Source organism: Anas platyrhynchos, chromosome 16 (genome assembly GCF_047663525.1).
Source record: "Anas platyrhynchos isolate ZD024472 breed Pekin duck chromosome 16, IASCAAS_PekinDuck_T2T, whole genome shotgun sequence".
NCBI classification, from domain to species: Eukaryota; Metazoa; Chordata; class Aves; order Anseriformes; family Anatidae; genus Anas; species Anas platyrhynchos.
In genome coordinates this window covers 12,961,339-12,986,061 of record NC_092602.1, presented here as the reverse complement: position 1 = coordinate 12,986,061, position 24,723 = coordinate 12,961,339, and the positions used below count along the sequence as shown (strand labels likewise).

The 24,723-nt window shown below is 36.5% G+C and overlaps 1 protein-coding gene across 7 annotated transcripts in view; it reads left to right on the top strand.

Annotated features, from left to right (window-relative positions):
• Nucleotides 1–2,816: 2,816 nt before the first annotated feature.
• SFSWAP (splicing factor SWAP) overlaps nt 2,817–24,723 on the top strand; it is a 48,840-nt gene continuing 26,933 nt past the window's right edge. For 2 of the 7 annotated variants that reach the window (XM_005018083.6, XM_005018082.6), the window contains exons 1-12: nt 2,821–3,310; nt 5,722–5,891; nt 6,441–6,578; nt 7,402–7,487; nt 11,429–11,654; nt 12,113–12,228; nt 12,908–13,043; nt 18,228–18,465; nt 18,824–18,955; nt 19,295–19,388; nt 21,660–21,837; nt 24,312–24,545. In XM_005018083.6, the coding sequence (XP_005018140.2) occupies nt 3,048–3,310; nt 5,722–5,891; nt 6,441–6,578; nt 7,402–7,487; nt 11,429–11,654; nt 12,113–12,228; nt 12,908–13,043; nt 18,228–18,465; nt 18,824–18,955; nt 19,295–19,388; nt 21,660–21,837; nt 24,312–24,545 (2,011 nt within the window). In that variant the 5' untranslated portion in view covers nt 2,821–3,047. Of the gene's footprint in view, nt 5,892–6,440; nt 6,579–7,401; nt 7,488–11,428; nt 11,655–12,112; nt 12,229–12,907; nt 13,044–18,227; nt 18,466–18,823; nt 18,956–19,294; nt 19,389–21,659; nt 21,838–24,311; nt 24,546–24,723 lie in introns of all 7 variants that reach the window. The other 5 variants (XM_038187274.2, XM_005018087.6, XM_005018084.6 and 2 more) reach the window with 5 other exon arrangements.

Here is a 24,723-nt window from a genome sequence, read left to right as displayed (position 1 = left end):
ACCAAATATTAGTATTTAATTGCATTTTTACACTGCCCTCAAAATCAATTTGTTTGTTTGTCTTCCTTAATCTTTTTATTGTTTTCTCCTGCACTTTTCTTTACTCCAGGCGTTTCCCAACTGGTACAAAATTGTGGAATGATGATCAGGCCTGTTCCCCCGTCTCCTTGGTATTCAGGTCTGTATTCCATGTTTCTCAAAGGTGAGTGTTATACTAAGAACTACTCTCTACATTAAAATATCTCAGTCATTACTTTTGCATGACAGCAAGATACATCCAAAGCACCTACCTTTTGCAGATTTCTTCACCCATGGCTCTGAAGCAATCAGTTACTAATAACTTCCACTTGAAATATGCTCTGGGTTACAGATTTGTTAACTTCAAGAACTTCATTTTTTAACCATCTTTTATAGCACAAGGAATTCCAGATATATGTGTACGTGCATCATGATTACTTAAAAGTAGCATTATATAAAGTTTACTGAGATTTTGCAGTTCACTTTCACATATATTGTGGTAACCCCATGGATAACATCTCAGTTTTATGACTAAAACTGGAAGAAGAACTGCTCAAGGAAAAGTTTTACATTTCTTCACCACATTTATGAAGTAGCAGGTATTTCTAGATGCAGATACAAGCTATCCATTTCTTTTCCAGTGTTTGTGCATTGCTTTTCTCACACTATTTTACATATTTCTTTCCCTTGGGTGCGGTGACATTGGTAAATCGTTTGTACTGGAAAAGCCCAGCAGCTCTGTCGGTGTTTATTGGTGTCCAAAATTCCTCATAACAAAAGCTATGGTTTAAGTCCCATTTTGAATTGCAAAACATGATGCATTTAATTACAAAACATATTGTAAATTAGGCAAAGCGACTTGATCCTTCATATTAAGTTCCTGAGGAGCTTAGTTGTTACTGCTTTTTTTGCTTGTTTGTTTTGTAATTTGTGTTGTTGTTATTGTTACTGTGTTTCTTTGGTTGTTTGGGTTTTGTTTGTTTTTCACAGAATCACAGAGTGGTTGAGGCTGGAAGGGACCTCCAGAGATCATTTAGTCCAACCCTGCTGCTCAAGCAGGGTCACCTTGGCCACTGTTATAAATGAGGTCTCAACTCAATCTGAATTTTGTAATATTTATAAAACAAATATTTCTAAAAGGTATAAAAGGCAAGTAAACAGTGCTGGGTGTGCAGGGAGTCAACGCTCCACCAACACGCACACACGAACATCAAACATTCTAAATATACAGAACATTGCTTGACATACTAAACCCGAGTATGCCTATACATACGTACAATCTGGAAAGGTAACAAACAATCCTGTAAGTTCCATGACTTAACAGTCTCCATTTTCCATTCCTTTTGAACAACGTGTCTCGCTTCAAGTTGTCAAGCAACTCGGTCTTCAGGCCTTATGTATCCCGTTCTTCCTGGATCAAAGAAAAGCACATCCATCTCCTTTTCAAGGCCAATAGGGCCTGGGTCAAAAGGCACATTCAGGTCATCAGGGGGCGTAACAGCAAAAGCCTTCGATGGCTCTGGCAGCAGAGAGGCCGATGACGATGGCGTAGCAGTCGGATCAGTAAAGGAGCCCGCAGCTCCCTCACTGTCTGGCAAGCCACATGTTTGTGATTGTGGCTCCACAGGGCTCTTTAAGGCCTCAGAGATTTCTCGCCAGATGCCGAGCAATCCCACTGCAACCTTGTCGTTTTTAGTTGCAGAGTCCCACACCTTGACCTCAGTTTGATCCCGTATTTCAGGCTCGTGAACTGTCCGATTGTTAAGAAGGAGAATAAGCTGTAAGGTTACCAGGACAGTCTTTGTTCCTAAGGATGTATGATTCCCCACAATGCGCAGCTGCTTACCAGTGAGAGGCAGTGGTGTGCACAGGTCCACTTCTCTCAGCTTGAGCTTTTCTCCAGCTCCAGTGCGCTTATTCCCAGCGACTTTCTGTACGAGCTTCTCTGAGCAGTTTGCTGAGTTTGGTGAACCTATCTTCATGAGGCAAAGTGCCTGCTCCCGTCCTGGTCTCCATTCTGCCAGCCTGTTCCTCTTAACTTCATTTTCCTGCTTCTTTATTGATGATGTAACTTCATCGTGTTGCCTTTTTTTTTTCTTCTTTTATCTTGAGGGCAGTTTCCCCTCTTATACCCTTCTCTCCACAGCAGTTCTTTTCAAAACAACTTTTCATTGGTCAAGCAACTTTGAACGTAACAACAACAGCAAACACCCAGAAACATCCACGCCTTAACGGCTGGAGAACAAGAGAACCAGCTGGAGAACAAGAAACCCCAGGCTGCATGGAGTCTCCTGAACCACCCTTCTTTGTTCCCTCTAAACTCTTTTATATTCCTGATGGCCTCGTCGTTAAGAGTCTAATGTTATCTCAACCCCGGGGCTTTCCAACCCCCATGGCCACATTCCCAAATCTCCCCCTTCTTTATTAATATCAACCATTTTCTTGACACGAATGACCACTCCATATATAACAGCCACGTTACACAGGTTTTTACCAAAAACAGGAAAATAATATCACACTGAGGGAAACATCATTAGAAAATTTGACCCAGACTATATATATATATTAGCAAATATTGTGTTTTATCAACTACAAGACAAATCTTCCCCAGCCACCAGCCCCTCCCCCACGGCTCCCAGGCCCCTTTTCCCTTGAGCCTCCCATCCCCCGGGGTTCCGCACTTTCGTCACACCCCCGCGTCACTGTGGCCACCACGCCACCGACTGTTGTCGCCTCAGAGCGTTCCGCCCGCCCCACCCCGCCACCGCCGGTAGCACGGAGCTTCACCGCGCCTCGGGGGCTGCGGGTTCCCCGTCCCGAGAGCTGAGGCGAATCTGCCGAGCTCCGGCAGCCGGGCCGCCCTCTGCTCGGCCAGCGGAAGAGGAAGCGTCGCCATTTTGTTTCGGGTGATGGCGACCGTGGTGCTGTGGAGCTGGAGAGTTTAGCGCGGGCCCGGCCTCCTGGGGGACTCGCTTCTCGGACAGTCGCTGTTGCTGCGAGTTTCCTCCTCCCCGCTGCGTCCCCCGGTGATGTACGGAGGGGTCGGGGGCTCTCGCCGGAGCGCAGAAGAGGCAGGCCCGCCGCCCCTCATGTTGTTGTCAGGCGGGGCAGCGGTCCCCGGGCCCCCCGGAGGAGGTGGAGGAGGAGGAGGTGGAGGTGGGAATAGCCGTGTGGAGCTGCTGGTGTTCGGCTATGCCTGCAAGCTGTTTCGAGATGATGAGAAGGCTCAGTACCAGGAGCAGGGGCGACACCTTATTCCTTGGATGGGAGACCCCAAGATCATGATCGATAGGTCGGTGTACCACAACCCCCAGACTCTGCTGCGAGATCTCCTGTTATAGCCTCTTTCTGTTCCTCCCCTTGTGCTGTGGGCAAGCGAGGGCGGGGGATGAGCAATGGAGGGCTCGCTCTGGCCGATCGATGTGTGGGGATCTTCACTGGCAGGCTTGGAGGGCTGCTCCTCCTGCTAGGGTGCTTTGAGTGCTGCTGTTGTAAGGCTGACATCCTCCAGGCAACGGGAACTTGGGGTTCCCCTCTCTGGCAGCGTGGGGAGGTACCCCTCCCTCGGGCATCCAGTGTGCATTGTGTCTTCCTCTTCCACTTGCTAGGATAGGGTTTGTGGAGTGGAGAACGTGAAGGTTTTGCACCTTTTCAGTGCAAACCCCTACTATTGTCTATCCTCACATGGAAACCAAGGAAGCCTTATTGCATTGGAATGCTGATAGGTAGCTTTCTGCATTCTCTAAGCAACTAGAGCGTAGGGCAGGGAGCGAAAAGGCATTTACCCATTTATCCTTAGGGAAAGTGGGGCTTCCATACTTATCCTGTGTAGTCTGACTGCAAGTTGTTGACGTGATACCCAAAGAGCAATTCATGGTCTAATTACATTTTCCTCGTGCCATGCGTTAATGTATGTTAGTGGCAGAGTGGGTCTCATTAGGGGTGTTTGCTCCTCACATTTAATGGCAGAGGTGGCTTTTTAGGTTGTTTTGCAGTACATACAGGTTTATGGCCAGAAAGTATAACAGAATTTAGTGGTTTGGTTTTTCTTCTGGTCTCTTAAGAAGTCTCACTGGTTCAGGATGGGGTTTAGAAATAATTTATTCAGAAAGAATCTTTTGAATATACATCTGGAGAAAGAAAATCAGAAGTCAGGTTGGGTATATGTCAGTGGAGCAATGAAAGTACTATTTAAGAGGAGTTGTGGCTGATCCTGAAAAATTCAGTGGAAAGATGGAAGGGTTTTGGGTTGAAAAGGATCACATGACATACTATACATATTTGTTCCCCCAATTTCATCATTGGTGTGATGCTAAGCATGATTTTTCTTGTTCCGATTCAACAACAAAAAAAAAAAAAGCGTGAAAAAAAATCCATAAGAATGCAGGGAAAGGAGATGTTCTTGCACTATTTTGGATTCTTACAGTTTAATTAGTTAAATTGCAATAAATACAAAAACATGAGTAAAAAATAAGTTATTTTATATTTTACTTACATGAGAAGTGTTATAATGCACACTTCTAAGGGCAACTCACTTGTATGGCGTATTTCATTAGGAGGTAGAGGCCATTTTTGTGGTTCTGTACAGCAGTAACCCAGTTTATTGTAATTACAGAAATTGTTGGGAGCAAAAATGAAGTATGTGCATGCACATCCATACATACAATACTAAAAAGTTCAAATAACAAACATTTGTAAGTTAAGGAAGCTTGTATTTACTAATCCTATAAACTCCTTTGGAAGCTTAGATTCTTTTTATCTCCAGCAGCAGTCTTCATTTTCACCATTTTGAGAAAAGCACATTGCTATGAGAAGACATGGGTTGAAGTTTGCCTGTGGACAGAGCTTGATTAACCAGACCTACGTGTTTCATTAACTTTGCTATTAGAATATTTACTTTCTTTGTTTTTGGTCTAGCAAGTTGGCACAAGTCAAGAGTTGTGTGTGGGAAGACACCTCAGCGGAGTGGAGTTTACTGTCACTTTTCAATCAGTTTCTTTTACTGATGCATAAACATTATCCTGATGCAACGCTTTTCTTGCAAATAAAATTTTCTGCTTAGTAGAAAGGAAGTGTACGTCATTGATCTTAGCCGTTTTTACGGTGAACCTCCTTGAATTGCATGTATATGTTACTGTTCCTATGTATGTGTGTCTCTCTATCACATAACCCAGAACTTATTTCCTCAGCCAAATGGCTAGGGGCCGAGCCTAGCCATGATTTTACCTCCAATGGACGCAAGTTTCTATGGTGAAGATATCTCCTGAGAGTTCGGGACTAGCAGAAAGAAGCGAGGAAATTTCGACCGTTTGGTTCTTACGGATAGGTATTTATGTATTCGGGTTTGTGTGAATGTAAGCTATTTGACTTTCCAGAAAAACATATTTTGCAAGTGACATTGATTGGTTGGTTGAACCACGTACGGTAAGAGCTGTTAAGGAAATGGATCCCACTTAAACTATTAAAGGATACCTTTGCCTTTAATTGTAATAATTTATTAGTTTCTTTGAGAGGAATCTAGCCTATTAAACAAATTTTCAGTAGTTGGTGACAAATGATTAGCAAAATTAAACGTAACTTCTAAAAGGAAATATGCTTTAACGTATAAGTATTTTTTTTTCATTTTTAATGGGTAAGTATTTAAGTAGTCGCATAAACTCAAGCCCTAAGTTTTTTTCATTGACCAGCTTTTTCATCTTGCAGGTATGATGGGCGTGGTCACCTGCATGACCTTTCTGAATATGATGCTGAATATTCCACGTGGAACAGAGATTATCAGTTGTCTGAAGAGGAAGCTAGAATAGAAGCCCTCTGTGATGAAGAGAGGTATTTAGCCTTGCATACGGACTTGCTTGAGGAGGAGGCGAGGCAAGGTATTGCTCAAGGAAACTTCCTGAGTTAGCATGTTTAAATAAATAATTTTGAAATTAATTAAATTTACTCCTACTTATTTTATACTCTCTTTTTTTTCTGATGTTATCTTGACAGTATCCAGTGGATTCGAAAAGCGGGAGTCTTTGCGTATGTGAGAGGACCACAGGATAGTTTAAATATAGATCCACACAGAAACTGCCCTGATTCTGAGGGCAGACTGGGATTTCAGACACCCACCCTACCCCCCAAAAAAACAACAGAATAAACACACCCTGCTTCTTTTTCAGTGTTGTATAACTGAAAGTCAGTGTTCTTCTGTGAATAATCATGTTAGAATGTCTTAACCCTCAGCCTTTATCTCTTTAGGGAGACATAAATGGTCAGCATATTTACATGCTGTCTTTTTCTATTCAGTTTTAAATGAAAGTTAAAACAGGTGAAAACGTCTCATCTAAAAACTTAAGTAAGAATCATTTTTTTTTTCTTTTTTTAAAAAGCATTAGCTTTAATATATCTTGTATTAATTGATAATTGTATTTTTGTTCAAGAGGAGGAATATAAAAGACTGAGTGAAGCTTTGGCAGAAGATGGTACCTATAATGCAGTGGGATTCCGTTATGGCAGTGATTATTATGACCCTTCAGAACCCACTGAGGAGGAGGAACATCAGCCCACAAAACAAAGAGGTGAGGAGTTAAAAACAGTGAGGGTTAATTAAGAGGAAGCACCTCTGTCTCCCATGTAGTTCAAGATTGAAAATCTTTGACGTTTTTACACACATTTTAATGCAATAGTATTTCAGTTTAAGTAGAGGTTACATTTTTATGGAAGTTTGTTACTAAGTTTTTGTGAAAACTTCCTCTTGACATGTTAAAATATTTTCCTGATAAACCATGGTCAATACTGCAGTAATCAGGATCAGAAGTTTAATTCTGCTGTCCTGCAGGTTCTTAATCATAAAAACTCTTGTATTTCATCACATGACAATATTTTACCGCTATGTTTCTTGGTCAAGAAGGAAAAGATCACTAGAAACAAACAAACAAAACAATAATTAACTGTAGTAGAATTTTTAGATTTAGATTTCGCCACCTTAGTAATTACAAACAAGACCGTTCTCAGTGTAGTATGCTTTTCTTTGTGATCTTAAATGCACAGTTCAGGTTCTCACGCTCCCATCTTTAATTATGATAACTGTATTTTTAATGGGAAGTCTTAAGGAAGCTTTCAAGTGTTATTGAACTATGTCTTAGTTATGTTAGGATTGTTTAATTAAGTATTAAACTACATATTATTTAAATACACTTACTACTACTTATTTAACTACTAGGGTTATTTAACAACCTATTGCTGGGTTACTGTGATATGAGATATGCTTAACTTACCTAGGTGTAAAGATAAATACTTTTAGGTAAGGGTTTTTTTTTTTTTTTTAAATAATTTTTTGTTAACATTTGAAAGTTAGTCGTGTTTTGTGCTCTGGTGTTTTAACCTTGCCATTTATTGTAGAAGCAGCACAGACAGAAAACGTAGAAGAAAATGAAGAACCTTTTGTTGCCCCTCCGGGATTGAATGTACCTTCTGATGTGGAACTGGTATGTGTGTACATTTTACGCAGCCTACATTTCTGTCAATTTTCAAGACATTATAGTGTTATACTGATTTTTCTCCATTAACTTCAGTTTGGTAGACTTTAACTTAATTCTCAAATAGCAGCTTAATTCCAAATGTACAGCCTTGAATTTTTGAGTTCTTTTAACTCTGTTGAATCTTCCTATTCACACGGAAATTACTACTGTGTTTATGCTAAGTGCATTTAGTATCATTTATGATATTTTAGAGAATGTGGAGAAAATAAAAAGTGGAAAGGACTGTTAAACCAGAAGAACGCTTCTGTTGACTTTTGAGATTTGTTTTAATTTGGGCCAATCTGAACTGGGTAGGAAGTGACCAATGTAAAGGAGGTAACTAATGGAAAGGCTACATTTAAGGCTAGCCTATTCCAGGAGGAAAGTAATAATTTATTTCTAGAAAATTCTGAAATAACTTGAAAGTATTAGCATTACAGAAGCTCTTTCCTTCACGTGACCTTACGAGAGTGTGCTACGTTGTAAGCTGTAAGCTTAACAACAACTTGCATGTTTTCCCTAAAGGGAGTTGAACAGTGTCTTCCTTCAAGATCCTTGACTGAAGTGAAGTAATGTTGGTGTTTAAGTACAGCTGTAAACATGATGAATTTAAATTTATTTCAGGTTTCAGAAGAGATGCTGAGAAGGGCAGTAATAATCTGTTTTCTACACCGTGTTTGTGGAAATGCTAATTTACCTTTGGGCTGCCTTCTCAACTTGATAATCTTAGCTAGTAAAGATTCAAAGCAATTTGTTAGAGTGACTATTCATTCACACAGTATTTGTGTAAGACTGTTCTTCTACTTCATTAGCCATTAATTGAAAATTTTTATCCTGTTCTGTTTTTTTAACGTATCTATTGTTACTTCATTTACTTTTCTATACACTCATACAATATGTTTCAGTAGTAAAGTGCTTACAAACCCACTACTGAATTCAGATATTTACATTGTTGCCTTTATATTGACAGTTATACTTTATTCTTAGAATAGGAACGTCAATTTCACAGTCAGAAATTGCTTATTTACAATTGTATGTTGTTTGCAAAAAGTGAAAGAAATTTTGCTGTTTTAGAAAGCTGTTTTGCTGAGTTTTGTTCTGAAATTTAAGATGCATTTTTACATGTAGTTGCAGAATGCAGTGTGGGGCTTACTGAAGTGATTTCTAATTATAAGTCAGCTATTGAACTCCAATAGCTTCAAACAAACAAAAAGTGAATGGGGATATTTTTAGTTTGGGTTTTAAAACAAGCAAACAAAGCCAAAAATGTCTAGACAGCAGCTCTGAAAGGAACATATATTTAACCCTGGATTGGAAATTGTGAAAATGTTTTTTGTAAGCCGTGATGTTGTTGTTCCAACCTAGTGATTCAGATTTCCTGTCGAAAGTGCATATTCTGTTGGTTTTGTTTTTTGGTTTTTTTAAAGGCAAACAAAACCCTCTGTAAATTACTTTGCCATTTTGTTGATCCCCAGGTGATTGGAAAACATGTACAGGTACATTACTGTCCTGGTTTCAGTTAGGACAGAGTTACACTTTGTAGAAATGACAGTGGTGTTCTAGGCTTCTCCTGAGGCTGCTGCTAATCAACATTTAAGTTAAAGGATGTGTGATGTGTAATTATGGCAAGGAGTTAATGGTCAAGGAGTGGGGTGGTACTTAAAAGCTTTGTGAATTGTTTTGTGGAAGAAACTGTAGTGCTTGGAAGTTGGATAAGATCTGAGAATTGACTTGCTAACTTGGAAACTTTGTTCACTATCTGCAAGGTGCAGGTCAATAAAAGTATCAAATAACTCCTGCAATAAAGAGCAATCCAGCGTGCAAATGTTAAATGAAGACTAAGTAGTTAGGCAGCACTACTGTAAAATTAAAAAATAAATACATTAAAAATCCAGAGGCTATAGTGAGCTGTTGCGTGTTAAGTGTATGGAAACTCCAATTGCAGCAGTGATGTCATTGTCAAATTTAAAATACAAGAGTTGTATTAAGCACACAGGATGTCTTCTACTGCTTGAACTGTTCATGGTCTGGTTAATGGGCAAAGATGATTGTTTTTAACCACTGCATTTTAAGAACTCTGGATGCCACAGACGTGTGCAATAAGAGGATGTTATCAGCTAAATTTATGAGGAGGGATTGAAAATTGCTTTATTTTCTCTAGATGAATATATTTGAGAGGCAATGTAAGACTTTGTAAATTATTTTTCAGGCTCACTGAAGAATGGAGGATAGTTGTTTAACTTGCAGTAAGGAAAGCTTGCTCAGGAAAAAAAATTAATTACAATAATAATTAAAGTTTAAAACAGAATATGTGACTAGATTATAGCACTTACATAATGTCAACTCTGGACTATTTTCAAAGGGTTTTTCAACCCTGTTCTCCTGAAAGAGTACCACCAATTTTAACAAACAGTTCTTATCAGTTTTATTTTGTCTATTTATTAAATGTAGTAGCAAACTGGAATATCTATGACATCCACATCTCTACTTGATGGAGATTTAATGGTTTCTTACTTTGTAAAGTTTCAAAGTTTTGCAGATCACTGGTGCTTCTAGTCTTCCAGAGCTTATAAAGTGGTGTCAGTTTCAGATTCAATGCCAGATCACAGTTTTGGGTACAATCTTTCTTGAGATTCCTTTCTGATTTGTAGCTTTGTTCATGAGTCTCTAGGTCTTGAAATGTAATTTATATTCCTGCACAAGAATCACAGAAATAGATAAATTTGATATATGACTAAATTGTGAAATTGGCAGTGAACATAATAATGTCAGTTTATTGAGAACCTAATTATCTCTAATTAAAACAATCTTTATTAGTGTTCTAGAGGGACAAGTAAAACTTGAAACAACTAATTATTTTTCCAGATTGAACATGCTGTTCTAATGAAGAATCCAACTGGCTGAAAATAATTTCTAAAAATACGCTGTTTGATCAAATTCAGTCTTTTTTCCCTAAATAGAGCAACACTGTATTATCTGCTTCTGATCTTCTGAGCAGATTTTCTGAGGTGTGCAGCATGCATCTGCATTTGGAGCAGTAAAAATCCAAAGCTGAAATTAATCAGTATTGTGACGTTTCCTTTTTTATAGGTACACACAGTAAGTGTTCCTACAGTTTATTTAGCACAAGACAAAACAGACCTATCTGGGTATGAAAATAGAGGGTCAGTGGTGAAGTTTATTCATTCTTCAATTAAATTCTTGTTCTTCTCACTTCTTGGTTTTGACATGGCAGTGCTCCTTACATGAGATTTCAGGAGTAGAAATGCACAGATGCTGGTTACCTTCATTCTTTTTCTTTTACTGTTAAAATGTTGAATGACTGGGAATGTGACAGCATGTATAATTAAAATTCCTATGTTGGTCTTCAGATGCAACATGACCCTTCCAAGAAACCTAGTAAGAAGCTTTTGTAGTTAGGGAACATTATTTGCACATTTATTAACAAGTCCATGCATGGTGACTCCTCAGAGCACCTCAAAATGTTGTAAAGGAATATCCACTTTATGTTGGCACTGCTGTGTCAACAAAAACATCTGTCTCCTGTCTTGTGCCTGCAGAAGGTGTCTGTGGCTATGGAATGTGCCTGACTTAAAATGTTTTTGCTGCATCAAGTTCAACTGGAATTTGTTCCCCAGTTCAGTTTGGTGTGATAGGTGGAGAGTATCTTGCAAGAAGAAATGAATAAGAAGCTGGGGAAAATTGGGACTGTTTTTGTTTGTTTGTTTGTTTGTTTTTACTTCAAAGGTGATACACTTTCACTAGGTGAAAGTGATTATGACACCATGTTGCTGAGAAAGCTGAGAAGCTGGGCAGGGAACTGTGCTCTTTCTAATTACCTCTGGAGTTCTGACAAACTCTACAAACTGCTTATGAAAATACAAACTTCTGTTATTTTACTCCCACAGCCACCAACAGCAAAAATGCATGCAATTATAGAACGAACTGCAAACTTTGTCTGCAAGCAGGGAGCACAGTTTGAGATTATGCTAAAAGCCAAGCAAGCACGCAACTCCCAGTTTGACTTCTTGCGATTTGATCACTACCTCAATCCCTACTACAAATTCATTCAGAAAGCTATGAAAGAGGGACGATACGCAGCTCCTTCTGAAAATAAAGCAGATGAGAAAAAACGTAAGTAAATGCTTGTCGAATGGATGGCTTTGGGATGTGAATCAGTGAAACATCCACTGGTCCTTTTTTGTAAAATAGCTGCATCCTTTTGGTGCATTGTGATGGTAGTACTGTTATCCTGCAGCTGAGATTGATGGGATGATTTAAGATTTTCCTTAAATTGAAAAAGTTTTTTAAAAGAAAGTATTCTGTTGGGGAGCTTTCTGATACAAAATCTGCTATGATATTGGAGCTTTATAATGCTCGTGTAGCTCTAGTCCAATAAAAAGTTGGTTTGTGCACTTCAGTTTTAGTTTTATTGATGGCTAACAATGTCATCTTTTTATATTTTAGCGAATAAGCAGACTTATGAAAAGTGTAGTTTCTTAGAAGAACGCATGCTTGTTCTGTACCCTCATCCTCTCCCAATACCAATCCACAGAAAACCCAAATTAAATTCAGATATTGCTTTTACTTAGACTCGAAAGTGAAATCTGAGGAAGAGGATGATGATGACGACGATGATGATGGAAACTATCTGCATCCAAGTCTCTTTGCGTCTAAAAAATGCAGTAGACTTGAAGAGCTCATGAAGGTATTTCAGCCTATTAAAATTACTTCTAAACATCTGATTACAGGGCACAGAATTGTAATATGCAGGTGTTAGGATCTTCTGTTAGCATTTTTTTCTTTCTGTCTGTCTTGGAAATGTAAATATATTTTGCTAAAAGATGAAATGGAATATTTTCTTCTCAGATTCTAGATAAAATCTTGACATGACATGATAGGTTCAGTGAATAATATTTCAGCAGAATTAGTACAACTCATTAAGTGTAGATTTTGCTGGATATGTTCTAGATATTTTTTGAGTTTGATCCGGTGATGGAACAGTGGGAATAACAGATGTTTGTGCACTTATGAAGCTTTCAGAGAAATGGCAGCAATGTTTTCTGATATTTAGACAAGTCAAGTCAGGTTCTGTGTCTTATTTCAGCCTTGGTGGTGAACAACAGAGTAATACCTGCTTTTTTGTTCATGTCATGGATTTATGGTCACATCAAATTGAAGTGTATTTTGTCTTTTTTTTTTTCTTCCACAAATTTTTGAAGAAGAATCAAGTTGATCCTGATACAGGAGCTACAGAAACAGTAATTTCAGTGTTTGGAGTATATTATTGATACCTAGTTAATTTAATTCAAATTAAGTTGATGATGCCATGTTTTAAATATGCACTTCAAATTTTAATGTACTCTCCACTGTCAAAATTTTTTCAGCCTTTGAAGGTAGTAGACCCAGATCATCCACTTGCAGCACTGGTCCGCAAAGCACAATCAGATAATAACTCATCGACACCACAGTCAACGGATGGGGCAGCTGTTCAGACATCACAAGTAGAATATTCTTCTGATTGTAAGTACACTGTAATTAGGCAACTGGTGTTGTGTCTTGATGAATTCATTTTGTGTGTAGACTGGGGGACAGAAAAATCTGTTAACTTCATATTTCATCATTTGTAACTGGTATTTATTCTTTTTCAATTGCATCAATCTTTGAAGGTGTGGTGTTCCACTGGGTATATATCAAGTTGCTAGCAGTTTAGAGAAAAAAAATAGAAATGGGGTGGGGGAGCGAAGCAGCAAAGTCTCCAGTCTGTGAGTATGGAGAGCACAGTATTCTTAATGTTTTTTGATAGCTTCCATCAGTTTCTATTAACGAAGCCTAACTAATACATTCAGAGTTGAATATAAAACTGTCCTATAAAGTAGTTCATCAAAAAAACTTGCTACTTTGAGTGAAAAAGCAGATGGTGAATCTGCTTTGAACAGTTTTGCTGGCCTGTCTAATACTAAGAAAAATGTGCAAAGCTTAAAAAAATAATAATAATAACTTTTAATGAAGGATCCACATGAGGTGATAAATTCAGGTATAGCGTTCTGGTGTGAAATAGGAAGTAGTTTTACAGGACATAAATGTTTAAGTATTTTATTATACACTTCATATCATTTTTCATTATTTTGTTATTCTGTGCACTGGCTCAACATTATATGTAGAAAATAAAAATCAGGAAAATGCAAGATCCAAAATTTAAAAATTTATATGTAAATTGTATTTCCTATTACAGTATCAGAGAAAGAGTACTGTCTTTTAAGTTCAAAAGCTAGAGAGGCCATTCTTTAATACAGGAGTAGATATTCTAATTCTCTTTAAAAGAACAACAAAAGCAATGATAGTGTTTAAATTGTAAGTGAGCCATGTGGAAAGTTGTGTGCTCAACTGATTTTCCCATGCCTGATAGTGAAATGCCAAGGCTTTCCTCACCTCCAAATTATTATTAAATCTTTAATACTAGACATTTCTTTTGAGCCATTTCAGATTAAATTTAAATATTGTCCTGTCTGTAACCTCTTTTAAGAATCTCTTCTATGAAATATTTTAGCAATGTTATCTTAACTACTCTGGTTATGTCTGGTTTCTACTATCTTTGAAGCCGCTTAATGCAGGCTGCATGCAAAGCTCTTGCAAGTTTAGTAAATTCTTATACCCAAAAAGGTGAGGACAAACTTAATTGGATTTATGTACCTCTAATTCTTTCATAGTCCTTTATTGTGAAAGTCGTTGATTCCTTAAACGTAGAAATACAACTTATCCTTTCATTTATAGGACTTATCATCTGACACTATTGAGCTGTAAGAAAAGGTATATTGTAGCCTTTACTGCAGAAACATTTTATGTCAGTATCAATTTGTAGGTAATGAGTGGTCCAATTTCAAGGTGGTGGTGGTTCATTCTATTAATAATATTATTCCAAATAATGGTGACAATAATTAGCAAAGTTGATTATGAAGCATTATAAATTCAGAACTCCCCAAATGATTGGAGATGTCCAACTGTAATATATGTAGTGGAGTATGTGTGGAAGTGTTTTTATTTAAAACTGTACCTTAAGAGAATATTAATAAAACTGAAATAAGATGTCTGCAGAGAAATGGAAAATTACTGGTTATTTCAAGAAAGACTGAAATCAGAATAAGTGTCTCTATGGATAAATGCCCTTCAGTTTTCTGATTACTTTCATGTCAGGCTTGAATCTGAATGAATGTGTTGCAGACTTGGAGATTATCATTTAATAGCAATACAAGTTAAGCCTACAGCTCTGCTCTCTCTGCCTTTAAAACTTAATAGATCTTTATTCTGCTCTCCTTACAGATAAGTTATTCTTTGAAGAAAGTAAATACTGCCACACAGAATTGTTTAGGAAACTTTTAAGAGGACCATAATTTAATGCATTGATTAAAGTTTCCCTCCAGAAATGTAAATTCTTACTCTAAATCCTTTGAAATATTTTACCTGAATACTTTCTGTTTACACACCTTTCTGTTGAAATTCTTCAGATTTACAGGAAGTGAGTGCCCTTGTGTGAAGTGTTAAGCTAAGTAAAGCAGTATAAAATACTTGCTTAAAGAAAGCAAAAAAGCCACAAGCCTTTGCTCTCTCAAGAAGCAGACATTTAGAATCTGACAAACCTTTAGCTTGGAAATCTTACTCAAATCAGTTGTTCGTTGTATTGGTATTATGTTGCTAAACTCATCTGCTTCTTGAGGCTTCTGTAAGCGTGTCTCCATATTAAATACATATCCAACAGATACAAATTGCGTGTATTTTTCAATGTTGTGCAACTTTTATGCTAACATTCAATGAGTGTTGATTTTGCTAGAAGAGCCCGATTTTGAGACCTGCAACCCATTTTTCTCTATCTTAAAATCATCTTGGAAATAAAAATTCCCTTCCATTTTAAACTATTTGTAAGATATTTCAATGTAAAGTAATGCTTGTAAATGTACACAAAGAAAACTGATGTTTAATTTTACACTTCTGTGGAAAGAATAAAATTTTTACCTCTGTTTAGAAAGAAAAAGATTTTGTGGTAATATATTCTGATGTAATGTGGAGCGGTAAGGCTAATCTGGTTATCTATGACTTGCGGTTGCATAGTAGTGCTGTATTTTTTAAGTACTTAGAATTCTCAACTAACGCAGTTTAAATAAGAGATTTTTGTATCCATTTTTAAGATACCTATAAAATTAGCACGGTTTTGAGTGGCAGTTTTTACTAACAGTATGTTGTGTAAATATTTATTTTTTTTATGACCACAAAATGGGTTATCCATCATAAGATCAGAAAGTGATTAGGTTGTCTCTACTAGAAAGCACTGTTAGAGTGAAATGGGATTAGACTAAGAAGCAGCACTGGAAGATACAAAAATGAGCAGGTAATGACAAGGCACTTCAGTAACTAACATGTATTTATGTAAGTCCATAATGGAGAGCCCATAAAGAAGGCACTGGATAAAACTACGAAGTATCAAAGTTGCATATATATTTAGCATAGTACTCTGAAATACAAAATTGTGGTACTTGCTGCAGTGGGATGTTATTGAAGCAGAAAGCTTTAATCCTAAAGCAATTTATATACAAAGGAATGAAATACATTATTGCACTAGGTAAAATAGCAAAGGATGTTAATCTCCGTGTGCGTTTGCGTTAAAAAATTGCTTGTTTTTTTCTGTTTTTGCCGCTTGTGCTTAGCTGTGTATACTGAGATTTTCCAAACAACTGTCTCCACTAGCATGAGTTAGATGTGCTAATCTTTCCTGCGCAGTTCTACATGTCTATTACATTCTGCTGGTATTAATTAGACATAACCAGAACTTCCCAACCTTCCTTTGATAATTACTATCTGCAGAGTGGTATGCTGAGTATATTGGAAATACTTCAATATATTAAACCAATAATGGTGGGAACAACATAGAAAAATGTGGATGTACTTTCATAATTTGTGTATTAGCATTTTTGTACTAGAATTGAGTTGAGACCATGTTCCAGAAAAAGGAATCCTTGTTACTTACTATTTTTAGTTTATAAATCTCAGTTTCATTGTAGTGTAGCTGTTCTGTGTTATTGGCTATGATTTTTCCCCAGATGATACAGCCTTGTATGTGATCTTAAATTGCAGAGCTGGTACGGTGGACTTAAGCATTGGCTAGTAATAGTGAACTGTTACGTTCTGGAGCTGAAAAGATGCTTAGCTTAATGGCCAAATATTTGCCTTTTTGCTCATCTTTTGATATGCCTCAGACATAAATTCACTAAACAACACTAAATCACCAATGTGAAAATGTGAAAACTTTTCATCCTGCCTACTTACTGTATGAGTTAATACAAAGTAATGGACTAAATGTGTTTTAGTCTCATTTAGCTGGAAGTAGATCTCTTGACTGGGGGTTAAAGAATAAATATATATACAAACCTGAGGCAAACAAAAGTAGTTCACTTCTCTTCATGATGAAGTCTGTATTGTTACTTTGGTTCTGTGCCATTTTTGTGAAAGGATTCCCCGTCAGCCTCATCTACTAGATCAAAAGATATAAGGCAAACTTCAGTGACTCCAAGCTTGAAATGTGAAGCCTTACCAATCAAATGCAGAAAAAGAACTCACTGGCAATCATAGATAGAGATTACCCTCTAAGATCATTTTAGAAAGCAAATTATTTTCTGTTCATAGTAAATAGTAGTGGCACATTCAGCTGTGCTGTAAATGAGGAGTTTGTATGCAGGTAATGAGTGAAATAAGGCATTGACCATTGTGAATTGTTCCGGGTTTTTCTTTTCTTTCCATTTGCAGTTGGTATATGCAAAATGTTTTTGAGCTTGACTGTAGCATACATGTACAATGTAGCACAATTGTAAAATGGCAGCTACTGTGAAGGCAGTCTAATGTGAGATTTTCTATTATGAAGAATGAAAAATCACCTGTAAGCTTTAAAGTTTCTAGATTTTGTGAATGTCTATGTAGTTTCAGCATTAATGGACTATATTGCCTAATTTCTACTTACCTGCATATACGGTTTATTTAAGCGGATATATGGTCAGCGTAACTTTGATTCCAAAGCTTGTAATGCAAATGTATTTACCAGATATAAGGAAAAACTACTCAGATACTCAGAACAGCTTTTTACCAGCTTTATATACAGGCAATTGGGAAGGGTTGTTAATAAAGTGGAACTTAGAAATAACTTAATATAGAAAATTACAATAACTGTTGAAAAAAACATTTTTCTCTTAAAGCAGTGCTGTCGTTTAATTAAACCACTAGCAATAATAGGAGTTTAATTTCTCAGTGTTAGTTTTGAATATATGCGCACTTTGTTCTTAATGCATACACCATTTTATCTAAGCTACAATGCCAGAGGTTAATTTAGTTTAGGAAGAATGATTTCATATTAGGTTGTTTTTTGTAGGCGTTCTCTGGTGATTCACCTTTTTTTTTTTTTTATTTCTACCTATTTGTCTTCCATCTGACCCTCAGTATATTCTGATTCTGTCTTTTCATCATATTTATTTCATGTTCACTTTGAGTGTATTAATGTGAACATTTTTTTTACACAATAAATCAAATACTATTTCTTAGTGTGTTGTTGGGAATCTAGATAATAGATGGTTTTGTTCTGATTGCATAGTAGCTTTTTATTATTATTGTATATCTTTCTTCTAACTAGAACTTTATTCTTTAATATGTTTTTGTTTTTCTTTATAGCAACCGTGGCAGCCATGTATTATAGTTACTATATGCTACCTGATGGAACCTACTGCCTCGCACCTCCACCTCCAGGAATAGATGTCGCCACCTACTACAATGCATTGCCTGCAGGGGTGACTGTATCAAGCACTACAGGGGTAGCATCAGTACCTCCACCCCCTGGTACTACACCTCCACCTCCTCCAGACACAACTGAAAGCAGCAGTGGGTTGACCTCTACCACAACATCTACAAGGTACCACATACAGTTCTATAGTTGTGTTTGTTTGGTGGAGGGGACTCTTCCTTGCACTGCAATATGAAATATTTAGTAACAACTGTATTATTGGTGATGCCTCGGTAACATTCAGCAGTGTTTATACAGCTTTGATTACCTGGCTTCACTTTGGTCTTTGATCTTATATGTGGTTAGTGTTATTCAGCTACTGTGATGGTTTTTTCTATGTGGAAAATCAGCAGTTGCTTTAATTGCATAATGAGCCTAGAGAGCAAGCCTCTATTTCATGGGGGGGGGAAGAGGGGGAGGGTAAAACAAAAGTCTGAAAGATATTTATATTCTATTTATAAAAATGATGTACTTTTGATGTTTTCAGCACAATTGCTCCAGTGGTTGCCATTATACCTCCACCCCCAGATATCCAACCTGTTATTGACAAGCTAGCTGAATATGTTGCTAGGAATGGGATAAAATTTGAAACTAGTGTTCGTGCCAAGAATGATCTAAGGTAAGAAAACATTATCCTGTTTTCTATTTTAAGATTTGAGGTTTTCATTTTAAAATATATCAGCAGAGCATGCAGATCTCAAGGAGGGACTTATGTCTTTTTTTTTTTTTTATTGGAATTCAAGGATTAAAAGTAATGCTAAAGTATTATTGCCCAAATGTTGAAAACAACCAAACAAGCAAAAACTTCCTTCAAAACCATGCTCTCAATATATATATCCTCTGGAAGTTTAGGCATACATTACATAACTCTTCCAAACATAAAATAGCGTTCCATCTGCGAGAGAGAGTTAAACAACAATAGATTGTTGGTATATACTGTGTTCATTTGTTTTAACAGATTTGAGTTCCTGCAACCATGGCACCAGTATAATGCTTATTATGAATTTAAAAAACAGTTCTTCCTTCAAAAAGAAAGCAGTGACAACTCTCAGGTACATGTGTGTTTATATGTACGTGTGTTAAAAATACAGCGTAAGTGGGAAAAGGACTTGTTTATGTAGTGTATTATCACGAGACTTTAAAAATTGAAATCTCTGAATTATAGAGAGCTTGGTAAGCAAAGGATGCGAGTGCTTTTTTTGATTGTTTTTAATTTTGTATAGCATTTAATTTGGGATACGTGGGGCGGTATGATATTTACTTCTTGCTTTTTAGTATAAGCAGCCATTCACTGTGGTTGTAGTCTAAAATGGCAAACTGAATCTTTTGAATTTCTACACAAGGCAGTATATGCCTTGTGGAGGTCTGCAGCCTTGTAAAATTAGGATTAGTGGTGTTTGTTTTTTTTTTTGTCATGAAGATGAGGTTTAACATTTAACAGCCACATGCTTTATGGTTCTTCATAGACTAGTAGCCAAACTACATTGCTGGCATGCTTTTTTCTGAGTGAGGTTTTCTAACAGAGGAATCCTCGCATGACTGACTGAAATAATACTGGACCTGCAAAATCTCATGTCAGTTTCTTACTTCCTTCGCTTCTTCTTGTCATGTTATTAAAAGATTATACCCAGATTTGGCATCCTTGTTTTTAACCATTCTCATGTTAGCTGATAGCATTAGATTGTCTGTTCTCTTACGGAAAAGAAAATTGCAAATATGATCAGAAATACTTCATCTGATGTTAACTTTTCATGGGAAAGAGCTATTTTCTTTTTAGGCCCTATGTCATTTGTCATCTCAAGGCTTAGATTGGAGTGCTCAACAATTAATTACTTAAACTGAAGAAGGTAGGCCTGTGGGTAAACTCCTCAAAATAACTTTCTGGAAAATGAAGAAATTCAGTAATAGTTGATGTTTGAAACGTTTTTGTCTCTTGTTTTATTTTAATCGTGAAAAATGTTTGGACAACACTGTTTTTAAAGATACTCTGTAAAATTTTATCTTAGTCAACTGATAAATCGTCCTGTACCACAATGATAACTGTTATTCTAGAATTTTTTATTTCCAACCTAGTGGGTTGAATTCATAAAAGTTACATAATTAATCAAGACTCATTAACATTTATTTTCTGGGGAAATTGTGCACTAACCAAAATGTAATGATAAAAGATTCCTTTTAGGTGTTCAAATGATTCTAGTAGCTAAGAAGCAAGCAGAAACTGGTTTAAGTCCCCTGAGGTCTTGTGTAGCAATGAATATTCTGTTACTGCATGGTTTTGTAGATATTGCCGTTCTCTTTAATTTTTTTAGAATAATGATTTCAGTATTATTTTTATGCTTTAATAATGTAAGTATAGGCAACTAGTGCAATTGATTATTCTCCTTTTGGCCATTAAATTTAATAGAAAATTGTGCTGTTGGCTTCAGTAAATACACGAAATCCGTTTCCTCTCAAAGGATTTTCAGAAATTAGTTCTGTTGGTCAGGGAGTGGCTGCAGGGAGCAATGAAAGGATCGCTTCAATACATGATATTTCAACATTAAATATACTTAACAGCTGCCAGTGGGAAGCGACGAAACTATTTGCTGAGAGAGGCTCATTTAAATGTTAAATTTTTTAATGTGATCCCCTGACTTGCCATGTAGATATTGTAGGATATTAAAAATATTTATCTTAATATTCTTACAGTATGAGTTTAGAGGTTGTCTTGAATGATTCAGTCATGTAACAGTAGAAACAATAATTCTTAACTCTATTGAAAGTCTTAAAACACCTGTACTGTATCAGTTTAATGTCACAAAAACTATCGATAGGCCCGGTGTTCTTCAGCAAAAGGTTGGAACAAGTCAGACATTACCTCGTATTCATCCCTCTAATAACTGGAATTTGTAAAAAAGGTATCTAGCAAAAAACGTCTTAAGCTTTTGTTCTGTGAATCAACTTTAATGGATTTTCTCCTCGACTCTGGAGATCGAGAATTAAAAGAAAATACTTTGGAAAGAAAGTATATGCTTTTAGGGTCCAGTTTTAAAAAATGCCATTATTAAAACAGTTGTTTGCAAAAGTGTACCAGCTGAAAAACATTTTCTTCCCTTTAAAATAACACATCTTACTGCAGATCTCAAGTCTGTGCAGCCTGTGGGTGTATGTGAAGCAGTGTATTATTTACAAGGAGCAAATTTTGGTCATGACTGCTTATTGATGTACAATTAGCTGTTGATAAAATGATGTTTGAAATAGTTGGCATAATTGCAGCTCCCTAAGCACAGCGTTAACTCTCATAAACTACCCAATTGGTAAAATTAAATATTTCTTTTGAAAAGGGAGTATCTTCATCTGAAGATGTTCCAGCAGATACTGCCACTGATACGGCAAGTGAGACTCAATTTGCAGATGAGCACACACCTGAAGATGCATCTGAGCCAAGTGCTAAGGGAGTTCCAGGAACTAAAAAGGATGTTGCTCCTTCTAAAACTGTCAGTGATGGTAAATTGGTGAAAGGTACGTTGGCATGAGTTGTTGGCCGTAAAAATACTTGTTAACGTATAGTGAAGAAAAAAAGGGGGTGCGGGAGGGGAGTAGGGAAAAGAATTTAAGTGTTATTTTCACTAAAACCTTAAAAAAAAGTAAGCAATTTGCTTGCTTTCATATTTTCTTTTATCAGACTATGAGGTATTCACTGTCTGACAGAATAAATTGTTTTGTTTTAGTTTAGTGCAAAGTTGAAGGCTTTCATCAATGATGCCAGCAGAATTTTATTTTTGTCATTTAAAACTTGACAGTTACAAGCTCTGTAAGAAAGAAGGTACTCCTGAATAAAAGCAGTAGTCTTGTTTGAAACCATGTACATGAAGGAAGTACACTACACTTATTTCTTGGTTAATCAGTCTTCCCATGGTGCATGTTAGTCATACTGGGGGGAAAAAAAAAAGCCTTTTCACGTATAGGTGAAATGTTTTTCCTCTTGCAGTTATAGCAGCAGAGGGACAAAGTGGAAGGATCTCTTAAAAGCCAAATTTAGCCAGCACTGTTAATATCCTCAGTAAATATAAAAAACAGATTTTTTATATTTAAGAACTGATTTCCTGGCCTGCCAGAAAAAGAAATCGTAAAATGTCATCTTTTCAGTATAAAATAGAAACTTAAAAGATAGAAGTAGAATTAAAAGCCATTAGGAAACAAAGCAGAAGACAAACTTAACCAGTGTTCCTGCTGACAAGTACTACCTTCTGCCTTCTTCAGAGGCTTACTTAATTGCTAATGAGTTTACCTCTGGTCCCTGTGATCTTATTCCTGTAAATGTATTTTTACTTTCTGGTATGGTACAAATCCCACTTTCTTGTAATGTAAATGCAGTAGCTGGCTCTAAGACAAACATAATATCCGAACCTTTCTTCTGCCTCTGAAGGATTAAAATCCCATTTTAGGATTTGTTTAGTTATATGAAAAAGTTGAAAAATTCCATTATGATTTCTTATCTTGTAATTTTGGGGTTCTTACTTATGAGCCTGTTTTCTTGCCCTAGAATTAGAAGATGCAAAGCTTATATTTTCTAAACACTGGCATGTAAATTAATTGTTGTATTTAATTTTCTGTTACTAGAATCTTAGAGGATATTTATATATGCATGCAACAGGCATTCCTATTTGTGAAAGACAAGTATTGCAGCAGATCATATAGCAGTGAGTTACTTTGCTTGAGATGCGTAAACAAATCCGTCTTTTATTCTTTAAAGTTAGTTTTTGGATAAACTGTTTAGAGATGAATTCTGTGTTTTTTCCAGAAAATGGTTTTCAGAAAACATTGCAAGAAAAATTATTCGAGGAAAAAGCAGTAGCTCAGACTTAAGTGTAGCTAATGTATATCTATATTTATTATTTTTGGAAGATCCATTAATGAAGGCTAGCTTGAAACAATCCACAATTATTATTTTTTTTTTGCGGGTTTCTGTGGTTTGTGTACAGGCGTTCTTTTTCCTTTGTCTGTGCTGTCATGAATGTGTAGTGTAGTGCTTTTGTGCTGGGGTAGCAGGGAGGACTGTTTGAAAAGAATATTTGACCACTAATTTTTCCACAGCAAGACTAGTTAAGACACAGTGCATTTAGGGAACAGTATTTAATTTTTGCATGTATTTCTCCTATAGTGAAATGTTAACTCCCCAAAGTAATTAATTTTCATATAGGTGGATGTTAGTCTTTACGTGCTGTTCTGTGAACCAGACAAATGCTATTGTTGTGCAAACTATCAGATTTAGCCTGAAGAGAGCATAAGGGGCTGTGTCATACTGTAGTGTGTCAGCAGCCTTAGCAGAAGGAGTATTCAGTGGGAAGAAACTGGGAAAACTGATTCAACAAGAAGGAAAGCAACCATAGAGAGGAAATACTGAATTCTTTTCTAGGAATGTCCATATCTCGTTGGCCTAAGATAACAGATTTGCAGAAAAATATGGAATGCAAGTGATCCTTTAAAGAGATGTATTTTAAGTTCTAGTTATATTATAGATCTAATTGCAGTGTCTGATACAATAAAATATGAAAAAATACTTTAAACTATTTTTCTGCTTCTTACAGCATTACGAAGTATTTTATCCTAGACTGGAACGTTTCTGGTTTCAAGACCAATTCTCACAGATTTTGAGGGTGGAAAACCCTTAACTGATTTTAAATAAATGAAAAACATTTTAACAACTGTATTGTATGGCTGGGTCTAAAAAATGGTTTGTATTTGAAATGTTTTAATTTGAGGCTGAACATTTCAGGGAAATAGTTTCCAAAATATGTTCAAAGAAGAAAAAAATGATTATTTTGTATTGTGCCCCAAAATAATTACCACAGTGTAACGATGATACAGATCTCTTTCTTGGTTTTGGTTTCTTCCATGGTGTAGGCTTCAGGAGTTACGGATAAATACAAGAAATTCAACATGCTTCCCACTGTTGTTTAATGATGTGTAAAATCTTACCCATTCATTCACAGCATCATTTGCTCCAATAAGCTTTGCAATCAAGGCCAAGGAAAATGACCTTCTTCCTTTGGAGAAAAACCGTGTTAAATTAGATGATGACAGTGATGAGGAGGAGGAAGAGGGCAAGGAAGGCCAGGAGAATGCTAATAATGCTTCAAACCATACTCCAGCTGTTACCACTCCTTCTACTCCTGCTGAAGAGAAAAAACCTCAGCTTACTCAGGAGGAGTTGGAAGCTAAACAAGGTATCCCACGTTATATTGAAAACAAAATGAAAGATTGAGTCCTTTGTAAAGTACAGTGTAATTATTTTCAGTCTTCACCGTATTATGTTTACAGGAATTAGATTATTATTTTTCCTTTTCCCACAGTTTCTTACTTATTGAGAAGTACAAAATATTCATTGGTTGCTCAGTTGAAACT